The 27,017-nt window shown below is 33.8% G+C and overlaps 4 protein-coding genes across 27 annotated transcripts; 1 reads left to right on the top strand and 3 right to left on the bottom strand.

Moving 5' to 3' along the window:
* Positions 1 to 190: 190 nt before the first annotated feature.
* On the bottom strand, positions 191 to 964 carry LOC102670281 (uncharacterized). Its single transcript, XM_014776050.1, has 2 exons — positions 665 to 964; positions 191 to 535 (listed from the first exon to the last, which is right to left on the bottom strand). The coding sequence occupies exons 1-2, from the start codon at positions 962 to 964 to the stop codon at positions 191 to 193; spliced, it is 645 nt and encodes a 214-aa protein (XP_014631536.1).
* Positions 965 to 1,382: 418 nt separating this feature from the next.
* LOC100793058 (uncharacterized) lies at positions 1,383 to 5,879 on the top strand. The gene is made up of 4 exons (XM_003524836.5): positions 1,383 to 2,189; positions 3,043 to 3,474; positions 3,575 to 3,884; positions 4,837 to 5,879. Exons 1-4 carry the CDS (start codon positions 1,686 to 1,688, stop codon positions 4,965 to 4,967), a joined length of 1,377 nt encoding a protein of 458 aa, XP_003524884.1. The 5' UTR covers positions 1,383 to 1,685; the 3' UTR covers positions 4,968 to 5,879.
* Positions 5,880 to 7,343: 1,464 nt separating this feature from the next.
* LOC100792524 (cyclin-dependent kinase G-2) lies at positions 7,344 to 14,869 on the bottom strand. Of its 21 annotated transcripts, none has more exons than XM_041015506.1 (11): positions 12,706 to 14,868; positions 12,156 to 12,291; positions 11,947 to 12,035; positions 11,648 to 11,759; positions 11,457 to 11,563; positions 10,990 to 11,292; positions 10,685 to 10,758; positions 9,478 to 9,568; positions 9,254 to 9,314; positions 8,212 to 8,329; positions 7,344 to 7,521 (listed from the first exon to the last, which is right to left on the bottom strand). In XM_041015506.1, exons 1-6 carry the CDS (start codon positions 14,400 to 14,402, stop codon positions 11,193 to 11,195), a joined length of 2,241 nt encoding a protein of 746 aa, XP_040871440.1. In that variant the 5' UTR covers positions 14,403 to 14,868; the 3' UTR covers positions 7,344 to 7,521; positions 8,212 to 8,329; positions 9,254 to 9,314; positions 9,478 to 9,568; positions 10,685 to 10,758; positions 10,990 to 11,192. The 21 variants fall into 21 exon arrangements, with proteins under 21 accessions (XP_040871440.1, XP_040871433.1, XP_040871449.1 ...); XM_041015499.1 differs by having other exon boundaries at positions 10,685 to 11,051; positions 11,120 to 11,292; XM_041015515.1 differs by lacking the exon at positions 9,254 to 9,314 and having other exon boundaries at positions 10,990 to 11,051; positions 11,120 to 11,292.
* Positions 14,870 to 16,807: 1,938 nt separating this feature from the next.
* Positions 16,808 to 21,060, bottom strand: LOC100500158 (remorin C-terminal domain-containing protein). 4 transcript variants are annotated; one of them, XM_006579302.3, is made up of 4 exons: positions 20,782 to 20,907; positions 19,574 to 20,465; positions 18,991 to 19,072; positions 16,808 to 17,157 (listed from the first exon to the last, which is right to left on the bottom strand). In XM_006579302.3, the coding sequence occupies exons 2-4, from the start codon at positions 20,377 to 20,379 to the stop codon at positions 16,942 to 16,944; spliced, it is 1,104 nt and encodes a 367-aa protein (XP_006579365.1). In that variant the 5' UTR covers positions 20,380 to 20,465; positions 20,782 to 20,907; the 3' UTR covers positions 16,808 to 16,941. The 4 variants fall into 4 exon arrangements, with proteins under 4 accessions (XP_006579365.1, NP_001341570.1, XP_040871113.1 ...); NM_001354641.1 differs by having other exon boundaries at positions 16,846 to 17,157; positions 20,905 to 21,060; XM_041015179.1 differs by having other exon boundaries at positions 17,088 to 18,836; positions 20,782 to 20,892.
* Positions 21,061 to 27,017: the final 5,957 nt, after the last annotated feature.

Here is a 27,017-nt window from a genome sequence, read left to right as displayed (position 1 = left end):
AAATTAATTTCTAATATTACATCAAAGTCATAAGGTTTGAGATGATTCAAATATAAATAATATATAGAGCGTGAATTATCACATTTCTAAAAATTTAGAAATAAATCAAAATAAATTATGAAAATATTTATAAGATAACTTAACTTAATACATGACTTTAAAACTTGATAGCATACAGGAAGTGATTTTCTCAGATAATATCATAACAGGGACGCAAATTACTCCCTTGTCCAGGAATGAGCCTGATAGCATTAAGGGAATCAGACTCTACCCTTATTTTCCGAAAACCTCTGGACCACGCCAATTTAAAGCCGAAAAGGATAGCCATAAGCTCTGCCTTCAAAACTGAAGCAGATCCTATGTAAGCTCCAAAACCACACAAGTAAGCCCCCATATGATCACGTATAACACCACTACAAGCAGCATTAGTCACGGCTCCGTCACAATTGAGCACAACTTCACCTTGTTGAGGATATACTCCCTTTACTTGCAATCTTCTGTTCACCCGAATGAAGAGGCGCAGAGACCTCTCTACCTTTACAGCAAGCATTGGACAAATTAAGAGATTTATGAATAACTTCCATAGGAGTCCACACTTCATTTTGGAAAGCCATAGAGTTTCGTCTCCACCAAATGAAGCTTAAAATCACATCGAACAATGAACTCCAAGCACACCATGAACCCCATAATCTCTGGACAAATTTGTCAAAAGCCACAAGTGCCAATTATTGCACGAATAGAAGTCCGATCCATCATTCATACGGATGAAAAATTGCCAAACAAGCACAACTCCATGGCAATCTCTGAAAACATGAAATAAGGTCTCTTCAATATTCTTGCAAGCAGCACAATGACGGAAAATAATTTTACATGAGGGCTGATCTGGGATCTGATCCGTGTTACTGACTTTTGCATAAGCTGATTTCATAGAAAATCTTCCATCACCTGATCCATTCCAAGCCATAGTATAATTGCTGAATTTCAGGTTCGGGGGCATCAATGCATCATAGATAAGATTTTAGACACAATATGAGCAGGGAGAGAATTCCTGAAATCATCCACCTTCCAACTCCTATTCATATCATCATACTCGTCCAAAGTCCTATTCGACTCAGTTTCAGAAATAGAGTTTGCCATTACACTCGTCAAGGCACAACCGATTTCACCCTAAAATAATGTGATATTAATATGCTAAGAATCAAAATTTCTAAAACTTAACAATATAGAGATTCAAATATGTGATAGCTTTTTTTTCTTGGAAACTAAAATTGTATTATCCAAAAGACTTAAATATATTTTTTTATTCTCATAATATATCTATATAGTCTTTACAAAATTATTTTTGGAAAGAAAGGAGACAGGGTAAGAAAATAAAATAATTGAATCATTTCTCACGTCACCGCTTTGATAACTGCTTAAGAAATCAGCAATCGAAAATGCTCGCCCACTCCGCCAACCCACCCCCATTCTTCTGATTCTCCCGGTGGAGACCTTTCCTTTCATTCATCCAACGGCTCAGCATTTCCCCCAATGCCACGCGTCATGAGGCGACGCAGATTGCATTTGATCTCACGATTCCGCGCCACACCGTGCGCACCTGGGTTCGCGATGCGATTCGTGAATTTAAGAGAGTCCTATTAGTCTCGTAAGTAATTTGATTTGGATAGATTCGCAAAAGAACAAAGATGACCAATCTGCAAATACAAACAGAGGAACCCCCTCTGAGTCAAACACCGCTTCTAATTTCAATTCAGCAGCAACTAGAGAACGAGAATGAGGGAAATCATCATCATAATAATAACTATAATGAGAATAAGAAGGACCAAGACGTTCAAGTTGACGGAGAGATTGTGGAGGAGAGCCTGGTGCGGTTGGAGCGCTTTCTTACGCTGTTAGGGTTCAACCAGGACTCGCCGTTGAGCTTGGTGGTTTCGTGGAGCGTGTTCGCGGCGGTGGGAGTTGTGACGCCGCTGGTCGCGCTTTCCATGTGCGAGTGTCCGGAGTGCGACAGGTACGAGATTCAAAGCTTCGAGATGGCGATCGTGGCGTTTCAGGCGAGCCTAGCCGCCGTCTCCTTGCTCTGCCTCTCCCACAACCTTCGCAAGTACGGTCTCCGCCGGTTCCTCTTCGTTGACCGCTACTCCGGGAAGTTGCATTGCTTTCACCGCGACTACGTCGCTCAGATTTCGGTCTGTTTCCTTTTCTCTTTCGCTAGCTCCAATGTTCAATCCTCTGTTTATGATCTGCATGCATGCTAGCTTAATTACTTTACTTGACACGAATTATTGGTGAAAAACGTTTTTTTGTTTTTTTACTGTATTTGGTGTAGTTAGGGTTGTTGCTCGAAACCAGAATTTGTCGCTGCTTCTTCTACTAGTATTATTATTAGACACTCGCCTTATTTGAAAACTTTTTCAATATGTCAGGAGTCAAATCATGGACGATTATTGTGTAACCTTTCAGTTCTTCCTTATTCTTTTATGAACATGTTATTATTCTCTTAGCTTTGAAATGAAAAGTTAACTATTCCCCATAAAGGGGATCTTAAATACTTTTTTTTAATAAATAATGTACAAAATCTAGATATAGTTCCTTGGATGTTTTTGCTGATGCCTTCCAATCAAAATTAGAGTTTCCCTCTGCGCAATAAAGGTTTCCATTAAATGTCAACATAGCTGAAGTGAAACTCCAATTTTGATTGGAGAACAGTAGCAAAATTGGATGTTTTTGCTGATGCTTTCCAATCAAAATTAGAGTTTCCCTCTGCGCAATAAAGTTTTCCATTAAATGTCAGCATAGCTGAAGTGAAACTCCAATTTTGAATGGAGAACAGTAGCAAAAGTGCCTCAGTGTATTTAAGTTTCTTCATTAACAATACATGCATGATAGTGTAATCCGATCATAAACTGCCTTGTAAGGTTAGTTTGTTACCTTTTATAAGAGCTACCTTTCCAAGTCATACCAATATGATTTCTGATTAATTCAAAGTACATTTTTTTATTGCCTATTAAACTCCTCTTTTTTCTTTTTTATTGTCACTAGGGATCTATGCGCATGCTTTTTCTGTGGGTGTTGCCGTGTTTCATTCTGAAGACAGTGCGAGAAATCATTCGCATTTTCTATGTACAACATGGGTCCTGGTGGCTCTCGCTTGCTATTTTATCAGCTTTGATTATATCTTGGACTTATATGAGTACAATCTCTCTGTCAGCCTGCATTTTGTTTCACTTGGTCTGTAGTTTGCAAGTGATCCATTTTGATGATTATGGGAAGCTCTTGCAAAGGGAAAGTGATGTTTTAGTTTTTATGGAGGAGCACATTCGGTTGCGCTATCATCTCTCCAAGATAAGTCATAGGTTCAGAATCTATCTTCTTCTAGAGTTCTTGGTCGTCACAGCAAGCCAGGTTGTGACTCTTTTGCAGGTCACTGGATATGGTCAAATGCTTACCTTCATTAATGGTGGAGATTTTGCTGTAAGTCCAACTCTTTATGTTCAAAGTATTTATGCATTTAGATTGAAAGAACTAATTCCTTTCATTTCACCATTTCTTTTTGTACTGTTGTTTCTTTCAGGTATCCACACTAGTTCAGGTGGTGGGCATCATTATTTGTCTGCATGCTGCGACAAGAATTTCTCATAGAGCTCAAAACATTGTTTCCCTTGCGAGCAGGTGGCATGCAATGCTAACATGCACATCTTCTGATGCACCCTCTCAATTGAGAAGCTCTGCTAGTGCAGGGAGCTTGGAGGCTGCAAACCATTTAAATGCAATACAAGTAGACTATTCTGAAAGTGATCTAGAGTCAATGGATTATGCTGGAATGTTTACAAATACCCAATGGACTTCCAATGTGTCTTCACATCACAAGAGACAAGCTTTTGGTATGTAAATCAACCACCGTCTGTAAACTGATGAATTTTACAAGTTTTTCTAATTCATGATAAAAGTAAAATGTTTATAGAAACATCATATATGCTTCATCAGTGCTATTCTTATAACTTCATCTTGCATGAGAACCTACAATAATCTGATAATGTTACATGAAATGGTGTAAATGGTATAGGTATGTTGCAAGACCAAATTGAGATAAAATAATACCTAAAGACATATTAGTAAAATTACAACTTGGAAAGATCCAAGGAAGCATGTATGTCAGAGAGTAGTTTTCTGGATTCACTAATTTTTATTTATTTTTTGGTGAATTCTGGATTCATTAATTTGTGATTACTATATTGTAAAATCTGTTGAACATTCAAGACACATTGAAAAGATTTAGTCTGATTGATATTCATTTGCACTATTAATCTCTCATGTTCATGGACCAAAAATAGCTTCATATGGCTGCTTCATTTTAATACAGCTGGCTATGCAAGCTTTTATATATGATACTATCTTATTAGATTAGCAAATTAGCTTCTCAGAACCATCTTCTTTATGTAATGTAATGTGCAATAAACATGTCAACTCTCTAGAAAATACTGAATGCCTAAAGTTTCATTTTACATGATTACTAGGTCATTCTATTGTTCTCATAATAATTACTATGTAAATCACTATTTTTATCAAATATTTTGCAAATGTGAATTTTCTCATTTTGTCTATTTTGTGAGATGAGTGTACTGATTTTCCTTGTTCATATGTATAGCTTTATTTACTATCAGTATGTTGGCAATCATGCTAAATTACACAAGACTTTCAGCATAACTGCTTTGAAATGTATTTTTAAGTTGAGAAATCTTGTTCCTTCTGGTTTCAACACTTGAATGCAGGCTGTTAGCTTGTTTTATGTCTAGCAGGAGGATCTCATGCTTGTTGATTCTTTTAAATATGCAGTGATGTATTTGCAGACGAATCCAGGAGGAATCACTATATTTGGATGGACAGTTGACCGGTCTCTGGTCAACACCATATTTTTCCTTGAATTAAGTCTGGTTACCTTTGTTCTCGGTCAGACCCTAATCTAAGGATAAAATTTGCAAAATGACATAAAAAAAAAAACCCTTTGGCTTTAGGTCTTCCTGGTTACCACCATCAATTTGATTGAAAGTCCTCCGCATGCCGAGCCAGAATGTCGCATGCACACAGTAGCCATGCAGAGAAGTAGAGAAACAGTGTGTATTGTCCACCCAGGGACTGGACCAGGCACACTACTGTTAAATGCGAGGCCTCTTCCTCAATCCCCAGCAACACAGATGTCTCCAAAATTCTATTCGTCATTCTCATTCCTCAGTCAGCATACTTATCTCCGTGGATCTTGTGACTTCTAATTTGCACAATATGCAATCAAACAACATACCTTAAACTAATACCACCTTAAAAGATACTTGGGAGTTTTCTGCCTACTAGGGCTCCTCGAAGCAGTCGTTCTCAAATTGTTTCAATTCATAACCTAAGGTTTGCATCATCTCATTTGTAATCGAAGGATCATAGCTATAGTCATGTCTCCCCCTGCGTTGAAGATTCCAGCCTCTGGACATTTGTGACCTTTATAAGAGCGTTCGCATGTTGAACTCGTATGTGTTTTGCTTTGGAGTAGTTGGAAGCAAGAAAGGGTGTTGGGCACTAGGAAGGACATAAAGGTTTAAATTTTCAACTAGGAATATGGAGAGAACCTAAGGACCAATCGTGTTGGGTGTGCAAGTGCCGGTGGATAGTCATATTACCGAGTAATGTTGCTTGCAAATTCTGATCTAGTTAGATTACAGTGATTGTTTTTATTATTATTATTTGAGATATGCCTAAGGCTGATTTCAATTGTATAATAGACAATAATAGAGTTGCGTATTTCGAATGACAAGTTTATAATTATTGGTTGGTCGTGCACCAACCCTCTTTTATTTTCTTCACGAAATTTATAAATTTCTTTTTAAACAAAACAAAGTTCAATAATTTTTTTTTATTTAGTAATCTTTAATCAATTGCAAATTGATATTTTCTGTTTTTTACTTATACGTTGATGCATTTGCCCGGAAATCAATTGGGGTAAGGTTATTTTAGTTTAACTAGTAGTTTTGTATTTTAGTCCTTGATATTAATGTGTTAAACATTTGAAACAAAAATTTTATCTTTAATATGTATGTGTTTAATACTCGTAATGAAAATTTTGAGTCAGTGTTCTTGGGTGGCTTGAGTAAGATTACTTCACATGGAATATACCAGTAGTCTAAAAAAAATTGGATCTTTATCTCAGATAAACATTCATGCTTTATTTTGAAATTATTTGATAAATAAAGAAGCTTAATAAAAATCTTAGCCTAATGGTTATAGTACAATAAAACATTCAATAACTTACTGTAGGTCTTATCATTACTTAATGAGTGGTCCACTAGCATACTTTTTTATTCATAATAAAGTATGATTATAAAATAAATAAAACTCATTAAATAAGTAGGACTTTTAAAATCAAGATTTTAAATAAATTTTAAAGAGTACAGCTTATTACAAAAAGTATTTGAGTGTATTATTAATATATTTCTTTTTCTTTATCCTTATCCTTGTTTGTTTTGGGAGTGTTAATAAGATATTCCGAAATCAAATCGTTGCACAAAACTCGCAAGTGTAATTTACTAAGATTCAATTTGAGTAGATATGCAAACGAATATAAATTTACTAATTTAATCTATTTTACGTAATTTTAAAGTTTCAATAAAAAAATATTTTTACACTATTTAAATTTGGACATCGCGTTGTCTAATGTGTGGAAAAGTAGAACTTACTCCCTCTGATTTTAAATATATGTAAAAATATTTACACTAATTAAAAATTTAATTTTTAAATATAAGCAAAAGTAAAAATATTTAAAAAAACTTCGTACCCCATTGACCAGAGGCTCTTCGCTATGCTGTACGCAGCCTTACCCTTGCATATGCAAAGAGGCTGTTTCCGGATTCGAACCCATGACCAACAAGTCACCAAGGCACAACTTTACCGCTGCACCAGGGCTCGCCCTCAAAAGTAAAAATATTTAGACTTATTAAAAAATTAATTAACATCTAATTATATAAACTCCTATTGATAGTCTCATTAAATCAAGTAAAATCAAATTATAACTACAACCAATAACAAAGACATTTTTATTTTTCTTTTATTCAAAACTGGAAGGAGTATGCTTCGAGTAAAACACAAGGAAATAACAATTTATAACTAGTAAGGTCACATCCTCATCTCAGCTCAAAGTTAACGTTAACGAATTATTTCAACTGGATCCAGTGTTTAATAGTATTTTTTAAGAGTCGCATCACATGGAAGTGTTGATCAGGATGACTTGACTTCCCTAATTTCAAGCTAGATATAGATAAACCCGTATAACCCACCTATTAAAACAGCTAACAGGCACGCTATAATTAAATATTAATATATTATAATTCAGTGCAAAATTTTCCATTGTGCACTTTCACATGATTCAGGACATAATACTGGGTCTCAATAAATCTAACCCAAGCAATCTTAGACTTCCATTAGAGTATACACCCACTACGGCAATCACTGTCAATCATCATCGCCATCTTCCCCCTAACACTTCATAAAAAAAAAAAACTAAATATCACTTTCAAAATGAATCAATCAAATATATACGTTGTATTTACTATATATAATAACCCTACTATTTATTTCATTTGCAATGCTCAACTACCCACTTGAGTCCAAAATTATTTCATGCTTTCTACTTTTGTCGTGCACAATGGTTTGGTTGATGTCGCCTCACAAAGACATGAGATAAAATGTTAATAGAAAAATATAGAACTGAAAAAAAAAGTGTAATAAGTAGCCTCTGCAAGCCTCATGTATGTTGCTTCAATCTTTAAATTCAAGGCTTTCCCATCCTCCCTTATGCACCAAAATTTAGGTATGGTGTGTCTTCTCGGATCTTGGAGTCAGTAATTTAAAATCTAGGGTTTTACCATCCTCCCATCATAAGCATGTAAACCTTGTCTTTCTCTATGTTTCAACCAATTTCAATCATCAAAATTCTAGAAAAATAGTTAACTAGTCCATTTTAGCCTCCCACCATCCTTCAAAATAGTTAACTAGTCTCCATTTACCAAAAGATGCTATCTCATACAACACAATCACATTGCTACAACTTCACAAGTAAACATGATATGGACATTCTCACGTAAAACACTGGCAACCTGTGAAATAGAAGTACAACCCCACCAACCCGCACTTAAACTTGGCAGACCTAATATATTTCTCGTTAAAACCTACCTATTGAAAGAGGGGGGAGAGAATACAGCTTATGCTTACTGCATCATCGCCCATCCAGTGAATGATATGCTTAATGAGAAGTGGATGCTTTACACCTCTTAGCAACCCCATCTCCCAGCTGTACCAATTAATAGAATTATCAATTATATTATGAGCATTATAAAAACGCATCAGTTATTGCAGAAATCATGAAAGCAAAACAAGTGGATCCCATCTTAAATTAAATAAAAAAACCCTCACCCACAATGTCAATGGTCAAAAAGTAAAGGATGTTCTATCATGGTGTGTAAACAGGGGGAAGGGGGGCTGCAGAAACAGTTGACTACTTGACTCCTTTAATGGGTAAAAGGATAATTGGAATATTCAGAAAGGAATCACAGGTAACCATGAAAACAACCAACATTTAATTTCCAATTAAGATTTAAGATCTAGTTCTGGCCTCCAGATTCAACAGCAAAACACCTCATAGTCATATTTTAAAACTAGCAAAGGAATAATCGCCACAATATTAGACAACAGGACAATTTTCCGGTGACAAAATTCATCATTTCAAACTGCTACAATGTAGCCAGTGAGTCAACAAACTCAAATAGTCATTTGGAGCAGGGTGCAAATTGTGTACAGGCAACATAGTATTTAGTGGTAACTTGTATAAAGTGAACATAGATTTTAGCACAGGAAAAGCCTCAAATTTACTGAAACTGACATAAATAGCAAGTTAGGTTAGAGCCAAAAAGAATCGTTAATGCACATTATACAGACCCTGGTCAATTTTCTTCCAACTAGTTAAGGGATAATTTCATAATTATTACCCATAGGGGGGGAGATAAGTTTCTAAACACAGATTAGTAATGCTGTGTTTGGTTGACGGGGTGAGTAGAGAAATAGAGAGAAAGTGAGTGGGGCCCATGAGGGTCCCACACCTCCTACAATCAACTTCAATTCAAAAAATTTATCTTCTATTTCTATCATCTCTAGTTCCATCCTCTAACCAAACACAAGCATAATTGCTCCAAAAGATGCTTTAATCAAAACACTTTACCATAAATTTAACAGAGCATCCAAGCAATCAATGATAATTCAATGTCATAATCCATCACATCCTATTTTAAGAAAAAAAAAATGGGTGAGGGTGCCTATATCACCATGATATATAATAAATAAGAAATTATTAAAACATAGTAAAAGTCAATAATTCAGATCTTAAAATCCTATAAGGATAAAACAAAGGGAAAAACACATAAAAAACCAGGTTTTGCATTGTACCTCTAGAGAGACTGAAGGAACAACTAATTGAAGTTCTATACTTTACGATATACCAGTAACCTCCTCAACCTGCTTGCTTTGATATTTGATACTGCAGTGACATTTGCATACAAATATCATAAAAAAATTCTTGTACTTGTCAAAACTTTAATCTTCAGACGATGAATACATATGACAAAATGATAAGCTTTGCTAACTTTTGACTTCTTGCATTAAAGAATTTTATACTCTTAGTGAACGAACACCGGGGGGATGAAAAGCTCAAAATTAGTTGTATGTTTCCTTGTCATGGGAAAGAGGGATGAAAAATAAACATTGTTAAAAGAGGTTTAAAACAGGGTTAAAGTACCATAATAAGAACCCAGGAAAAAAAAGTGAAGTTGGAAATTTAAGGAATATCAGTTTGGCCTCGCCTCAGTACAATTGGTAAGAAAAAAAATAGTCATTAATACAAGACAGCACCTGTTCAAACCAAGAAGAGCACAAAAATGTTTTCGAACACAGCTGTTATACATCATTATTAGGGAATAATTTTCTAACCAGCAGATATGATGGGAAAAAGAAAGACCCATTTTTCACATCTATTGAGGCTTAGTGTTCACAATCTAAATGTAAATAAAAATACAATAGCTCATAAACAAAGCTAATACAATATATATCATTGCCTAACGTTAACCACAGAAACCCATGAAATTCTTGGCAATTCACTTCACTTAGATACAACAATCTGAAGCATTCACCAATGACAGAAAATGAATTCTTGTATATAATAAATCCATTATTTCTGATCCAATAAAAATATAGAATGTCATTTCATTTAAGAGTCGGTCATTGTGCTCAGAGAGGAAGAGGTTGCACCACTTAGAATCAAAAAGTGATGATTCACATCCACAATGAAACAATGCATGGTAAATCATGTCATTCACAAAATTAAATCCAGGAGAATGCTTCAAATGCAATTGCTGACTTATATAATAGACCAATAATTTGAGCAAGTAGCAATCTTGTGATGAACAAATACACAACAAAAGTATTTTAAACCCTCCATCACCTCCAACCTCCCCCCCCCCCCCCAAAAAAAAAAAAAAGAAACAAAACTAAAACACTGAAAATCAGTTGTGCTAGTAGGATAAATTCAGATTCTAGACATTGTTGCTGTCACAGATAATACATATCCTCATTCCTTAGTATCAAAGGAATGCATTACCTTTCAATGCATAATGTCACTCAATTTCTTTGGTAAGATGCACAGAAGGTCCTCTTCCACTTCACACCAACCGTCTCTTGCAAGCACAAGGTGAATATTAAAAAAGAAAGAAAATAGCTGCTAGAAAATCCATAGTGCTTTAATACTCAAAACCAGATAAAATGTGTTTATACAATATGCCAATGGATATGTTACAAAGTTTCAGCTGACACTGACAATTCCTAAGCCAATAATGCCACACCTTGAGCAGCAAGCCTTGCCCCAGATGCATTTCTATATAATGATCAAGCATCAAGAATGTTAACCTGAAATAATCTGGTTCCCAGGAGGTAAAAGAATACATCTCCACCAAACCAACAAGTTCCTGCTAAAAAACAGCACGAGTGATCGTCTAACAAACAATGCTTCCAACTTCCATTCAGTGCATACCCTCACCTCATACACTAAACCCAGCAGAGTGTGTTAGAATGATTATTGAGAGTTGAGACAGCTTTAGTAAGCACCATTCTTAGCCAAAAATTCCACCAGTCCCTGTTTCACCCTGCTGCAACTCCTTCCGGCGCTGCTCCTCTAAAGGATCCGGACTCTTGTATATTCTCCGCACACGCCTATTTATATGATGATTGATGAAATTATGACAACTTGTCAAAAATAAATGTTATATAGGGTCAACAAATATTTACACAACTTCCCTCTTTTATCTAGACAAGAGAATTACAAAAAGTTTTTCTTTAATAAAATTGCTCCAGCATTTCCTATTAGGTCAAAATACCTGTCCTGAGCATGTTGAGCAGGAAATGTAGGCATGAATTCTTTACTTTTGGGGAGAGGAACTTCACGAAACCACTCATGATTTAGAGCAGCTTCGGCAGTGATCCGCTGCATAAAATAGTAGGTCTTATATTAATATTCAGAAAAATATTTATTTACCAAATTAATTCATGTAGCTCATGTAGCCTTTACCTTCTCAGGGTCATAAGTTAGAAGCTTGTTCAACAAATCAAATCCAGAATCAGAAAGAACAGGAGATCCAGTGAATGATGTGGCAGGAAACTTTTTACGCAGGAGGTTGTACCTGAAAGGAACATTCCGTTGTTAATACAAAATAGAAAATTTGTTCAACAGTACAAGTCACCAAGTGAGGCCAGATAGTCAGACCAGAACCACCCAAAGTTGGAAAAGCCTGGGAAAACAGTGGCAAAACATAAGCACAATATAATCAAACAGTAACTTTTTAAATAAAGGAAATCGTAAGCACTTACTGGTGTTTGACAAAATTGACCTTGACTCCAGGTAATTTGGAGAACCCAGGCCAAATTGTTTCATTTGGTGTGCCAAGAATCCGGAAAATCTACAAGTAGAATAACAGGTCAATAGTGTAAAACAACCACCAAGTGGTTAAGCAAAAGACACCAAAGGGTTAAAAGGAAAGAGAAATATGAAGCAAGAATGTACCAAACATTACACATACCTTGTCAAGTTGATCAAACTCTGTTTTCCCATTAAATAGTGGCTCCTTAGACAATAGCTCAGCCATTATACAACCTAAAGACCACATGTCAATGGCTGTTGAATACTGTTTTGCCCCCAGAAGAAGTTCAGGTGCCCTGAAACATATAGACAGCCATTAGGTAAATGATCACATCACTGCAAGAGAATTTAGTCAAAGACATTATGATAAACAGGTAAAATGAAGGCAAGTAGAACAAATGAAACACCATAGTGAGATGACAGACTAACAAGTATGCTCATATGTAAAAGCATTGATGCTGCATAAAAAGGATGGATAAGTACGTACATGTGAACCTAAAGTAACAACTAATTAGCAATAAGGCTACTTTATTATTATTGCAGAATAGCTTCAAACAAATTTTAGTTTTATTACAAACATTGAACAAGGCTATATAACTACATGGTTTCAAAATTCATTAGAAAACCTTTAACTATACTTAAAAATGTAATACACATACAGAGAAAGATCGTGAGAAACAAATAGCATATAGAAGCAAATTAGCACTCACCTGTACCAAAGAGTAACCACCAGATGCGTATATGGCTTTAAAGGACTCCCATACTGACGAGCCAAGCCAAAATCACAAATTTTTAGATCACCCCTATTATTTAGAAGCAGGTTTGAAGTCTTTAAATCCCTATGAAGCACCCAGTTGTCATGAAGATACTTCACACCTTCTAAAAGCTGGATCATCAAGCACTTCACTTCACTCTGGCTAAAAGGTTGCTTCATTGCCTCCATTAGTCCTTTAAGGTCATGTTCCATATATTCCATGACCATGAAAATACTATCAAGGCTACTTCCTACCACTACTTCTTTAACATCAACTATGGATGGGTGGTGAAAAGAAAGAAGAATGTTTATTTCCCTAAGAGAAGTCAGTGGGAAGCCTTCTTTTTCCTTCTCCATCTTGACCTTCTTTAATGCTACAATTTCTCCAGTCTTTTTATCCCTAGCCCTATATACAACACCGTATGTTCCTTCATCTATCTTGTTAAGTCTCTCAAACTCATCAACACTTCTACAACCCTGAAGCATGTTGACAGCTCTTTGAGGTTGAGCAGGAGGTTCTGGAGTCTCCTGGCCATCATCTTCATCTTCAGAATCCGTGTCTGAGTGACTGACACTGGTTTCACTTTCCCCACCTTGAGCATCAATCTCCATGTAGTCATCCTTCTCTGACTCAATACCAGGAAAATCATCACCACTGGAAGTTCTCCCACGGACACCTCTTTCTTCAGATTCAGATGATCTGGCCCTAGCTCTTTCAATACCTTCTACCTTAGATTCCTCAGGGCTTAATAGCTTGTTCCTTAGTCTACCATCCAATAACTCAGGAGACACCCTCCTCCTTCGTTTGGGCATTTCCTCATCATTGAGGATCTCACCCTCATCAACAGGAGAGTTATCTCCAGCTGCCCATCTTGAAGACGATATATTGCGAGTTGGAATATAATCTTCACCTTCTGGATGTTCAGCTTCCTGATCATTATCCCACCTCCCTTTCGGGGGCAATGAATGCAAACCTGAAGGAGAGGGCAAGGTAACCTTAGATGCTGCATTCAACTGAAGTTCCTCAGTTTCCCTGTTCTTGACAAGATGTATTTCAACTCCACCATTTGGAACATTCGGCGACTGCAACTGACAGAAAACCTTTGGCAACGGAGGTGGAGGAGGAAGCGCCCCCTTCACCGCAGAAGTGGAACCCCTGACTCTGGATGACTCGTTGACTTCCTTGTCATCCTGATCCCATACTATGGGTGAAAACTTCCTTTTCCTCTCCGGCGCAGGCGGAGACTGAGTCCTGGTTTCTTCCAACATGGCAACCTCGGTGTCTTTCGCACCCGGTTCTGATTCAGTAGCATCATCAGAACCACTCTCACTGGAAAGCTCACCAGGCTCTCTATCAACTGACTTGACAGAGAAACCACATTGGCGAGGACCAAGGCCACTGCTGCCAGAGTCACTCCTACTCGAAGAGGATCGATAACCACCACCATTAACATCTTCCCTCTCCTTAATATCCTTCTGCCTCACCCTAACCCTATCCCTTGATCCACCCCTCACAACATCACCGCCACCATTGCTAACACGATCGTAATCCTCTTTCGAATTCGCGAATCCGCCGCGTCTGGAAACTTCCAACTTTGACTCGCGCTCTCTGAACTCGTTTTCGCGGTAACCGCCATGTCTGCCAGCCGCCATATATGTCTCTATATACCTAAGTTCGTGAATTACAAGGGAAAACCCTAATCCCCCCTTTGCAAAAAAAATTTTGTATTTTTTGTTTAATAGAGCCCTAAACCCAAAACAAAACGAATCCCCGAGAATTCAAAATTGAAGAACGCGCGAGAGATCTGACGGAGATTGGAGATGAAAGAACAAGATAAAATCGAGAAAATACGAAGGGGAATAAAATAGGGGATTAGAAACGAAACCCGAGAAAATTAGGATCAGGCGAAGAAGAAGAGATAGATTGTTAGGGCTTACCGACGAATGATGATGAAATTGGATATCAAAAGGGAGAGAACGAGGGAGGCAACGCAATCCAATAAGCGATGCGATGCGGCTGCGAAGAAGAGAAGAGAGAAAGAGAGAGAGCGACCCTTCGCGGAGAAAGAAAATTGAGCCCAAACGAAACAAGGGTGACAAAAAACGGGGATATTATCGGAACACTCCGTTTTTTTCCAAATAAGATAAGATAACCTCCTTTTTTATTTTTAAAACATTTAACTTCGTATGTTTTAATTTAATTTTAAATTTTATATATATTTTATTTTGATCTAATTAAACTCTAATACTAACATATTTATTTAAGGTATCATTAATAAATAATTTGATTAAAAAATATAAAGAAAATTAAAAATAAAATTAAAATTACATATTTTGAAAATCATGAGACTAAATATCTTTATTTTAAAATTGGATGATCAAAATTGTAGATTAGATAAATCAAAAGCACAAAAGTTGTATTATAGCCTATAATCTTTTAACATAATTTTGAATATATTTTTTATTATCAAAATAATTTCTTGAAAATTATAAAATTTTGTATTTTTATTTTATTATTATGTGTGTGAGAATGTCATTTATTAGTTAAAAACTTTCGGTGATTATTAGTATGATTATGGATTTTAAATATGTAGACAACTAGAATGGGAAAGTTTGCTTGCTGGCAGGATAAAGCCAATGAAATGAATGAGTGTCATTAATTGCATGGATAAGATCATTTGAGTGGAATGCATTGCACATGTTGTATGATACAACAATAGAAGTTGTTGAACATGTTATGTGCTCATGTGCTTCTAGATGCCCAATTTTGTGAAAACGTGATTAGGTGGCGTTGGCTAGGCAAGAGAGCATGAATGACACAGGAAGTTTTTATAGTGTTCACATGCCACATATTAAGTGTACTTACTAAAATTCGGGCGACACATGTGAGGGTCAACATAGCTAAAGTGAATTCCCCAACTTTACTCATCGACTTTAAGAAAGATTTTTAAGATGACAAGAAGAGGAATATGTAAAATAAAAGATTTTGACGCTCAATTAAATATATGAATTAGGGGATAAAATATATATATTCATAAATGTAAATTCGAGTGAGTGATATAGAGAGATGTGCTGGTGTGTGGGTGTGTGTAAAATGTGTTGAAATTTCAATGAAATTTGAGATTTATAGAAGAGGAATAGAGTTATGAATCTTTATTTGTAGGGATTGTTATAGCTTTTGCAAATAATTTCTTGCTTATAAACAAGAAATGATAAATTATAGATAATGTTAGAAATAATATATAACTTAAAGATGTGGGAGGTGTGATTGATGTATTCGAGGCCGTTCTAGTAGCCGAATTAATAGCTAAGGGAGGCGCTCATCCAAGTGCAGGTGGACTTGGCGGCACCGAGGTGGGGTGCGGTGGCGGTGAGGGAGGTGCAGTAATGGGAGTAGTGGAGGACCTGGAGGCAATTTTTGGCAACGGTGGAGCAAATGTGGTTGTTTGAGAAGGCGTTCGTGATTGCACGAGGAGGAAGTTGGAGGTTGAGGGTGAGGGAGGAGTGGCATTGGAGAGGGAAACATGTGGCTTTACAGGCTTGGTGGATCTTCACCACGGAGTGGGGATGGGAGTCGAGGAAGACGAAGAAAATGGAGACCATGGAAATGAGAAGGAAGAGGAAGGTGGATTTGAAAGGATTCAAATCCAGAATGGGAGGAATTTGAAGATTTTTAGTTTTTCATTTCTTTAAAATAAAATATAAAAAAATGACGATGGTTAACTGTCACTAGATTAAATCAATTATTTTAAAATTTTAAAGTTAATGTTAACGTTTCTAACAATAATCAAAAGAAATGATCGAAATAAAACACCTAAATTTTTTAAAGAATTAAAGTAAAACTTTAAAAAACAAGAATGAAACAATTATGAAACAGACTAAAATTCACATTAAACCTAAATTTTACCAATTGTGTTTTGCTCTTCTATAAATATTTTAAAAAAAATTAGTGTAGTTAAAATTTATCATTTAAAAAATTAACCGATCATATTTTAGATACAAAAAGACGATTAGTATTTTAAAAAATATGAGTTTTCCATCTATCACTGAAGATATTCTTACGGCAAACCAAGAGAGCAAGAAATAACTTGCAACATTATTGTAGAAGTAGCACAATTATGTTGGGCTAGACTGAAAAGGTTTTATATTTCACACAAGATATTACATATATTGGTTGCAAAATTGCTACTAGCTACCAGCAAATGGAAGGCAACTTAAAGCTGAAAGAGAAAGAAGAAGGCACATGTCCTGTCCTTCTTATATACTCAACCCTTTCAGTAGTCCTCAAAGCTTTGTCATTCAGCTTCACTTGTGCATTAGCTCGTTTCTCTTCAGCTATCCTCTTAGTCGAAGCCAGTTTATTTGCAAACCTTTCTTGTGCCAAAGCTTTCATCCTCTCAGCTTTCACCTTGTAATTCAAATAAACTCATTTATTAAAGAATAGAAATGGTGTCAAGCAATTTTGAATAATTCTGTTTTTGTTTTTAACCTGGGCATCTCCAACTGAAAACCAGTTTCTAAGATCTATTTAAGACATTATCTCAACATATGTTTTATAAAATCCTTAATCATATGTTTAGAAGGCATGATTATTTGTTAACCATATTACACATTACACCAATATTTAGTTTTTTTGTCAGACAGTAATGATGATTCTACATACACATCGGCAGATCCAGGATTGAAGAATAGGGGGCCAATAATCACACAAATTTTCTAAAAACTTATTTTCATTTGTCAAAACAACCGTAAAAAATATAAATCAAAATAATTAAATTATATATACAAATATTTAAATTAATTATATTTTTACGCATACAATATAAATTAACACATGAAAATAAATAAATAAAGTTCATTTTATGAGATGAAAAACAAATAAAACTATCAACATGCTTGCTAATATTACACTATGAAAAAAAAAGAAATATACACTAATAGATTATAAAATAATTTTACATAATTATCTCATCATAAATTATGATATATAATAAGTTTGTTCAGTTTTATAATAACCATCTTAAAAGTTATATATATGATTATTTATAATTAGATGACTGAAAAATTATTTTATATATAAGATTAATACATAGTTATTAAACTCTTATATATTGATTATGTAATTGAATACAATATGTTTTATTAATAACAGAATTTAGAGTATAAATTTTTTTTTTATTAAGATATGTTCTACACTTCTACTAATAAAAGAATTCCAAAATTTCAAAAAAGTTTAAATTGAATGAATTTTCAAAATTTATGCTACACTTTTTAACATATTTATTTAATATTCATTGACCGGAGCCACAAAGAGAAGCCCACAGGCCACATTCGATATTTAACAAAGCCTTTAAAATAGAGTAAAATCTTATCTAATAATTAAAAATTAACAAAATAAATCACTTAATAATTAAAACATTTATATTAATTATAAAAAATTTTAAAAAAAAATGAGGGGGAGGGGCATTCCCCCCTTGGCTAACACACAGATCTGTCCTGAAAATGCATATTTAGTTTTCAGCTAAAAAAAATACTTGTGAGACAAAATTAATTTTATCAAAGAATCAAAGTTTTTGCTTTTATTTTCATTTGTACAACATTTCTAATTTCAATAAAAAAACGGACGCAATGTGCAGTTGTAAAACTGTAAATTGTACGATTGTATGCAGTGAAAAGTAACTTTTGCCTCAAACCATAGCCTTACTCGTGAAAGCAATGCATGTCTGCTACCTAGAGGAGGTTCTATCAGTACCACATAGGAACTATGAATCAGAAGAGTACTGGTTTGAAGCTATCAATTACAGAGAGTACTTACTTTACTTAAAAACCCTTGTGCAATTTCAGTGGATTAATGACAACTCGAGCGAGTTTCAAATATAAATATTTTTTCAATTCTATTCCCTGCATCGGGAAAGAATCCAGGAAGAAATATAAAAATGGAAGATCAAAGATCCCTGCCATGCCATGGTTTCTTTTCAGGAATAATTCTCTTTGTCAGTCTATTTCACAGACCTTTCAACTCTTCTCTACTCATGAGCTTTTTCCCGTTGCTAACAGGGCATGAAAAGATGAGCCATCATCTTCAGCCTTCGAAAGGTTAAAATCAGTGACAACAGATCGAGGGAAAATGGTTGTTGTACTACTATGCCAAACTACTTTTGGGAGTGCCAATTTCATAACATCTTAATAATAGTAATATGCTACTCTGTAAGAACAAGAACAAAGCAAGTAAAGATGGTACCTCCATTTTCTTCATTTCCATTTCAGCTTTTCTTATCTGGTGATTTTCCCAGGCTTGAATCTTCACCTCTTCACGCTTGAACCTAAATAAAGTTTTAACAAGCAAACTTTGTTAACACTCGACAATTATCATTAATTCATTGATTCCTAAGGTCCATGAACCATCCCATAAAACTAACCTGGAACATTTTTCTGAACATGAGTACAATTTACGGCAAGTGTTTAATAATTAAAATAAACTTTAGTATTAACCCACTAGAAAAATAAAACAAATACTAATGAAATAATTTATATGTAAAATATGTCACTAAAATTTAGATAGTGTTTGGTTATTTTTATTTAGGGTATATTTGAGATTGAAAATTTGAAAAATTGATGAATCTCACACTTCATAGTTCTGCACTCTATTTTCATTTTTCATTTTATTTCACTTTCACGTCTTTTTATTTTTTTAAACTAAACATACCCTTAGTGATTACCAAAATCAGTGGAAAAAAAAACAATTTTTTGTTACTAAATTTGGTCACTAATTGTTTGGTTTTTAGTATTTGATCATAAAACAAGGTCAATAGCAAAGTAATTACCTGGCCATAAATTTGGCACGTTCTGCCTCATCCCAAGCCATTGCACGGCTTTCTAGAGGACTCAATTTTCTAGCTTGATGATCTTCATGAGTCTTCTTGCAAGGGCTTGTTGATCCTTGATCTCCACACTTCCTAGTAGTGCCATGGCCACCCTCAGCAACTTGTTGCAACCCATTTTGACCCCTCATTGGAGTTGAAGTCCCTGAATGAATTGGGCTTCTAGTAGCAGGAGTTGTGGCTCTAATTGGTGTCCCAGTTCTTGAAGGCTCTTGGCTAGTAATCGGTGTCATCTCAGTCCCCATGTCTCTGAAACATATTGGTTGCACTTGGATCGTGTTTCCTGAAAACCTGTTGTCATTATTATTATTATTGCTTCCCCAATTTGACTCATCACATTCTACCCTTTTGGCTTCAGCTTCATATTGAGCAGCAATAGCATTAGCACTAATAATATTAGTCATGAAATCATGGCAAGCATCATTTTCCTCCTCTTCCTTCTCACTACTTGAGTAATCATGCTCCTTCTGTGGCACAGGAGCTATGAGTCTCAAATCATCTGCGTTTGAGTTTCTTGGCTTGCTTTTGGAGTGGCTTTTCTCTCCACCTTTTGACAACCCCACGAGCCATTTTTGTGCATCATCCCACTTGGAAGGGGTTGGTTTTCCCATGGTTGCTCGATGATGGTGGTTGGAGACACGAGTAGCATCTTTTCCTTTGTGAAACTCTGAGTACATGGCACTGCTATTTGGAGTCTCTTGTGTTGGTCCATTGTTGTTGTAGCACCCTTTGTCCTCCACGTATCTCATTCTCAAAGTTTTCTCTCACAAACTCTAACTTAGGCCCAAACTCTACACAGGGAAAATTTCAGGATCTACAATTTCTGCTCCAGATCCTATATATGGAAAAGTCAGTATGATTTATGTTATGTCTTGAAATCCTTGTTAACACCGTTTCATCTATCTGAAGAAAAAAAAATATAGTACACTGGCATGTATATTTAATTTGTCTTTACAAACATGAAAAACAGATCGAACTGCCAAAATAGCTATGTAATGTTAACTCTTGTTGCTTCAACAAGGAAAGCCTAATGAACTTTGACAAATACTTCAGTCTCAAGCATTAAAAATTCTGAAGACCTTTTTACTAAGCTGAAAAAGAAGAAGTAAACAAAGCCTAATGTGCAATGCTTGAAAGCAAAATACACTCACTCATTGAGTCAAAATCTAAGTTTGTTAAGTGCTTTGGAAATGTAGTGAGAGGAATTAAAACAGAGTAACTGGAGCTGAAAATGTAGTTCACAGAGTAAAGCTTGGTATTTAAGAGAATGATACCTTATTTGAGAGCATGAAATTCTGAGAGTTGCAGAGGCAGAAATGAATTGCAGATCCATTGAACATTATAATACTACCAAAATAATATGCATGGTTTCAGAAAAAGGTTTATTGTTACGACAACAATAAATAAAAAATGGTCAGAGGGAAGAAACATAGATGCATAGAATAGCCATTTATCTTGGGAATTGGTGGACTTTTATTACTGAACAATGCAGGTGCCATGTGGGGTGGAATCCATATTTCATCTTCAATGTAAGGTGGCAGAGGAATCATGGAAGTAGTATTTTGGCAGAGAATGACTAAGCAATATCCTATCATAGATTTTTTTCTAACTATTCTGCATTTGTGATAAAGTTATATTTAAAATTAAAAAATTATTAAGAAAATAATATTTGATTTTGAGTCTTTTAATTTACTGTATCTCTAAATAATAATTATTTTATCATGATAGTATTAAAAAAATTATTATTTTTAATTCTTTATAGGCAAAACGAATATTATTAATACTTGTAAGAAAGACTTAACACAAGGCGTATAAAATTCAGCTAAGGAAATTTATTATTATTTATAATATTCGCATTTATTGATATATTAATATTACTTACATTCTTAAATGAAATTTGTAATTGCATTTTAACTTTTTTAATATGAATGTTTTATAAAAAAAGTTATATTAATCATAATTTATAAGTTTAATGTAATTTTTGATTGATTATGTTTTGTAATTATTTCACTTTTGATATATTAAATTTATATTTTTGAAATATATTGTTTGGTTTTTTTCTAATTTGATGTTACAAATGTTAGTATTTTATTAATTTTTAAATTTTAAAATAATTAATCTAGTGATGGATTTTTAATTGTTATTATCTTAAATTAACTATTTAAAATTTAAAACAATAAGGAAGATTAATGTTTCTAAAAAAACTGAAAAAAAAAACAATAATACATTTTGAAAACATACAAGAATAAAAGAAAGAATAATATTTTTTAATTAGGGTAAAAAATGATGATAAATAATGCGTCAGCAGGATTATTTTTGGGTTGAAGTGTCCATGAGATGTCCACTGTGAAGGAAAATAATATAGTACTGTTTCCTAGAGACAGCAGGTTAAAACTTTGGTTGTCCTTTTAACGGCTACTAGATTGAGAAAAAATAATATAAAGAGGAGACACGTGGACGGTGGGATGCTTGCAAGAACATAGACGAACTGTGATACTCCTGATTCCTGACCTTTTCACGTGCCCATGAGAGAGAGCAGTGCTTCCGATGATACGGACAGTTTCATAAATTTGATTGTTTTACATGGGTCCATCTTCACCAAAAACTATCTTATGCCATTCCACTCACAATTACTATCAATAGATAAAAATAAAAATAAAAAGTGTTAAAGGGTGTATTAAGATAAATAATCTTTTTGCCAGTTTACAACTATTTTTTTTAAAACAATATTATTTTGTTACAACCTCAAGTCAGATTATTTTTGTATTTGATATATTTTATAATTTTCTTCTTATAAAAGATATATCCTGTGAGTTGAGATTTGAGAAGAAAGATGATATTTATAAGTAATCTTTAGTTTTGACCAGTAATATGAGATTTTACGACTATAACAATATATTTGAATAAGATTTAATCATGAGAAGAGATTAATAATATTAATTACATCTTAAAATCATTAATTTTTTTTTTAAAAAAAACTGATTAAGATATTTTAAAGTTACTCTCAAAACATCAAAACTTGGTAAGTGAGTGTAAGTTTTAAATCACATGGTGCAATGTGAAGAATTGGAATTGTTTGGGACCATATCTGCCATCTTGGAAGTACCAACTGACCGAACTGGCATACAAACAAGGAAATTTCCTCTGCGAGAAGAGGAAACAAGATGGCTCTGTTTATTTACCCATGCTTGCTCCATTCCCCCAACCCAACAAACTTAGTGGATTTATTTTATTAGTATAAATTAACTGTTCTATTCTTTCTTTCTAGTATCTACGGACTCTAAAAGGGGTTGTGAGTGGATCGTCATTGTGTTGTCTAGTTGGCGTGTGAAGATAGTAATGAATTAACAAAATAACAACTAATTAGCTACAAGAGAACGTAAGTATACACACAAGAGTATGAAAGGCAGAATGGAACGTAGGTGATAAAGGTGTTTTAATGATCCCATTCAATTTCAATTACAACATCCAATCTAAAAAATATAACCAAAAAACTGCAACGAAAAAATGTTGGGTTGATCGTAACCCTTGTTTTTTTCCAATCCACTAGTATATTTCCTTATTTGCTTGAAAAGTGTGAAAGAATGTTCCATGTCTAAACATGTACTAAATGTGTTTGGAAATATATCATGAATGCAAGTCTAGTTAAATTTTTACGTCAAACAACTCAAAAACAACAACGCAGAAGTTAGCTACTCGTTGTAGCTTCTGCCTTGATGTAGATTGTAGATACGATGTTAGGAAATGTGTTTCCAAACATATAGTAAGAAAATTTTAAAACCTGCATAAAATTCAATATTTTATTGGATAATATAAATGGAATCAAATTTTTATACTCTTATTAACATTAAAATTACTCTGTTGTCCTTGTTGATATGATGCGCTCCATATTTGCAATGTAAATATGTTTTTATCCAAACAAATTATTTTGACAATATTTCATATTTTTAATCTTAATTTGTAATATTAATGAAGTCTATCTCAGCTGCTGGTTGAATAAGGAGTCTAAGTTATTATAAACTCCGAGATACTTATATTCGAAACATACCGATAAAAACTGAATTTGTAATACATATGATTATGATTTTATTCATAATTTCTGATCGCAAATTAGTGTAAAAACAAACAAAGTTACTACTCACAAAAGTTAAGAATTGATATGGAATTTTTAGATTTTTTATTTGATTTACTAGTTAAGTCATTGTATTATAATTTACTTTATTATTTAAAATGTTCATTTGTTATATCTTATTTGATTAACAAGTTGTAATATTTATAGGTTTTTTAAAAACCGAAAATTAATTCAAATCAAATTGACTTAAATTGGATTGGATAACATTTGGAGAAAAAAATTTCAAAACGAATGAATGATTAAGTTTAAAAAGGATTGGATCAGATGGTTCTTTTACCTAAAAAATGTTCCAATCCAAATAGGAAAACCTTTCGTTTTATTGTTTTAACATTTGTCATAGGTTTTTCTTCATAAATCATTGGGTGGTAAATTGTCTTTGACCTGAAAAATGATACGAGTTCTGATCAATTGCATCCCCCTTTCCTCTGTTTCTATTTTTAATAGATCATGTTAGAATTTAGATTGTGATGCAGAACAAAATAGACAGCTACCAACTGAAGGGTCCTCAATAAGAAAATATGGATGACATAATTGGTGACTATAGAAGTGCCAAAATGTTGGCCGAAACAGCAAAGTAAATGAGTAAGTAAAACAACAAAAAGAAAATTATCAGGTAAACAGATAAGATCTAAAACGATTGGATCCTTATAGATGAGATATTTATATTCCTCTGAGCATAATAAAATTGGAAGTATGAGATGCTATTAACAATTATCTGCTTCACATACTTTGATGGAGAGATCCGATCGAGATCCAAGTTGTGAAGTACGGTGGTTGTGAAATTTATGGAATGGAATTATAGCAAGAGAAAATAATTGAATGGTAAGTGTACCCTGGTGCTGTAGTCTGTTTGAGATGAATTAGCAAAATTTGACTTTGAGGGAGAGGATGAGTTGCAGTCATTACAACCGGTGACTATGACAACTTTATTACTCATTTAAAGGTCCAGTTAATATGAGGTGAACCCAATATGAAATTTGGACTTGTATGATTTGTTAGGTTTTTTTTTTTCTTTATTCATATTTTTTGAAAGCAATATATTTTTAAAAAAAATCTCTAAAATGAGTGAAATTAAAATAAGAAAACTTAAATATATTTTTGATCCCTGTTATATACCTAAATTTTGTATTTGATTTCTGATAAAATTTTCCTTCACATTTGTTGCCTCATATTTAAAAAGTTTTGTTTTAGATTATTGTTATTTGTTAAGTGATGATGTATCCATTAAACATTTGATAACGCGAATTATGACAGCTCAACAACCGACAACATTTATTTTAAAATCAGATTTAAATTTTCTAGGATAAAAATCGCAAAAATCAATTGAAGTAAAAACTAAATTTAAATTGAAGAAGACATATAAAAAACCATATCTAAAGCCACACCAACCAAATCTACAACTCATCAATCATATTAGACTCAAGCGTAAGTTTCTCCTCACAAACCAAAATCTTAATCAAATCAAATACAACAACAAATCGTAAAAAATATTGTCGCAAAACCTAGAACAGAGCAACTATCAATTCTACAATATTTTCACCATGCAAAATGTGGACCAAGGGCAAAAATGGGGACAAGGGGCACCAAATCAAAGAAGGTTTGGCACAAATAGTGATGAACAAATCAAGATGAGTTCGACCTCCTCACTGACGTTGCAAAGGATGGTAGTGGAGACTCAAAAGAAGCAACAAACATCTACTTGGGCTAGACAGTAGGGGCGATGGTGAGGATGTCATGCACAGAGGAGTTGCGAGACCGAGAGAGCATTTGGAATCACAAACACACCATACCGCAAAAGCTCCAAAAATTTATATCTAAGTTAGATCTAGATCATGACAAAAGGAGGTGGAGTCAGATATGTGGGGTTTCGAGTCAGAATGGAAAAAAAAGTGTAAAGGTCGCATGTTGTCGATGATAACAAGAGTTGTGATGGTTGTCACGGAGGCACGATGGTTTGCTAGGTGAAGAAGAAGAACACGATCCCTTTGTTTTTGCTTCCACTAGAGTCATCACCAGAACTTTCAAATGTTGGTGGTGCTAGATCGGGTTCAATGGTGGTTGCTAGGGTTGCAATGTGGGGGTGGCGGGTTTGAATGTGGGTCAGTTTAGGAGGAGATACATTATGGATTTTGTTGGAATGGAGACAACAGAGTAGGAGGTGGATCAGTTTAAGATTTTTTTTAAAACATATTTTTAAAATCAAACATTAAAATCGTGATCTAAAATAAAAAAATTTAAATATTAGACAACAACTACAAAAGAAAAAATTATTAGAAATCAATCACAAAATTTAAGTATATATTAAAAATTAAAAATATATTTAAGCCAAATAAAAAACATCAATTAATGTTGAGAAAATCAATTTTTAATGTTTTAACATTTTGATGATTTATACACGTAGTTGATGTTGTTAGCGACAACTGAAATTACTTACTTTTTTTTTATAATGAATTGTGTATCATATAAAAACAACAATTTAAATATATTTTCGAATATACTTTTTGTGATTTTGATACTTATTATTTCCTTTTGTTTCTATTTGGTTTCTAACTCCGACATTAATATTTTTAGCCCCTTCCTCTAACTCGGAAAAAAAAAGGCTTATGTAGCTAACAATGATGATGTCATGTGACATTAACATAGTGTTATTGAGTGCAACATCACCAATGATTACATAATCAAATAAGTTGGAGTAATGTTCTATCATAAGAAATACAAATTATAAAAAATATCACGTCATCAACAATTTAAAACAAAAAATAACATTTACAAGAACTGTAAAAAAGAAAATACAATTACAAAAAAAAAATTGTTAGTCATAAAAAAGATATTTAAGCATTAGATTAAATGTTATCCTCGCACACTCCCCGTCCCCACACACTTAACATTTCCAAGTTTACGTAAAATCTCACCATGGAAACTGACTCACAATTATTAGAACTCTCTCACATTCAACATCTTTAGGGGAGAATTTTGGACCTAGTTACACCAAGTTTCTTTCATTTGAGCCACTATAAAAATCATGACACATAGTCTAATACGGACAAAATGTTAATATAATTAGTCTCTAACAATAATTATCAATTGTCTTTAAAAAACAATAATTATCAATTGATGTTCAATAGTTTATTCATATTCATTTAAAACTAAAAATTAATTAAAATAATTGTTTTTTATATAAAATTCATGAAATTACAAAATTAATTGAAAAAATAAAATAAAATAAAATTTATATAAAAATATATAAGTACTTCT

This window comes from Glycine max, chromosome 5 (assembly GCF_000004515.6).
Source record: "Glycine max cultivar Williams 82 chromosome 5, Glycine_max_v4.0, whole genome shotgun sequence".
Classification (NCBI taxonomy): domain Eukaryota; kingdom Viridiplantae; phylum Streptophyta; class Magnoliopsida; order Fabales; family Fabaceae; genus Glycine; species Glycine max.
The sequence above is the reverse complement of the archived record's forward strand: the minus strand, read 5'-3'. Positions and strand labels throughout refer to the sequence as shown.

Bases quoted from the DNA above. Each gene is read 5' to 3' on its own strand.
- LOC100500158 (NM_001354641.1), bottom strand. From the start codon at position 20,379: ATGAGATACGTGGAGGACAAAGGGTGCTACAACAACAATGGACCAACA. The intron at 19,073-19,573 runs GTAATTACTTTG...AACTTTATTTAG, and splicing joins CGTGCCAAATTTATGGCCAG to GTTCAAGCGTGAAGAGGTGA. The intron at 17,158-18,990 runs GTACCATCTTTA...TTGAATTACAAG, and splicing joins TGGAAATGAAGAAAATGGAG to GTGAAAGCTGAGAGGATGAA.
- LOC100792524 (XM_041015501.1), bottom strand. From the start codon at position 14,402: ATGGCGGCTGGCAGACATGGCGGTTACCGCGAAAACGAGTTCAGAGAG. The intron at 12,292-12,705 runs GTGAGTGCTAAT...TATATGTTTCAG, and splicing joins GTGGTTACTCTTTGGTACAG to GGCACCTGAACTTCTTCTGG. The intron at 12,036-12,155 runs GTATGTGTAATG...TTCTACTTGTAG, and splicing joins AGTTTGATCAACTTGACAAG to ATTTTCCGGATTCTTGGCAC.
- LOC100793058 (XM_003524836.5), top strand. From the start codon at position 1,686: ATGACCAATCTGCAAATACAAACAGAGGAACCCCCTCTGAGTCAAACA. The intron at 2,190-3,042 runs GTCTGTTTCCTT...TATTGTCACTAG, and splicing joins ACTACGTCGCTCAGATTTCG to GGATCTATGCGCATGCTTTT. The intron at 3,475-3,574 runs GTAAGTCCAACT...TGTTTCTTTCAG, and splicing joins TTAATGGTGGAGATTTTGCT to GTATCCACACTAGTTCAGGT.
- LOC102670281 (XM_014776050.1), bottom strand. From the start codon at position 964: ATGGCTTGGAATGGATCAGGTGATGGAAGATTTTCTATGAAATCAGCT. The intron at 536-664 runs GTTCATTGTTCG...CTTGCTGTAAAG, and splicing joins GGGTTCATGGTGTGCTTGGA to GTAGAGAGGTCTCTGCGCCT.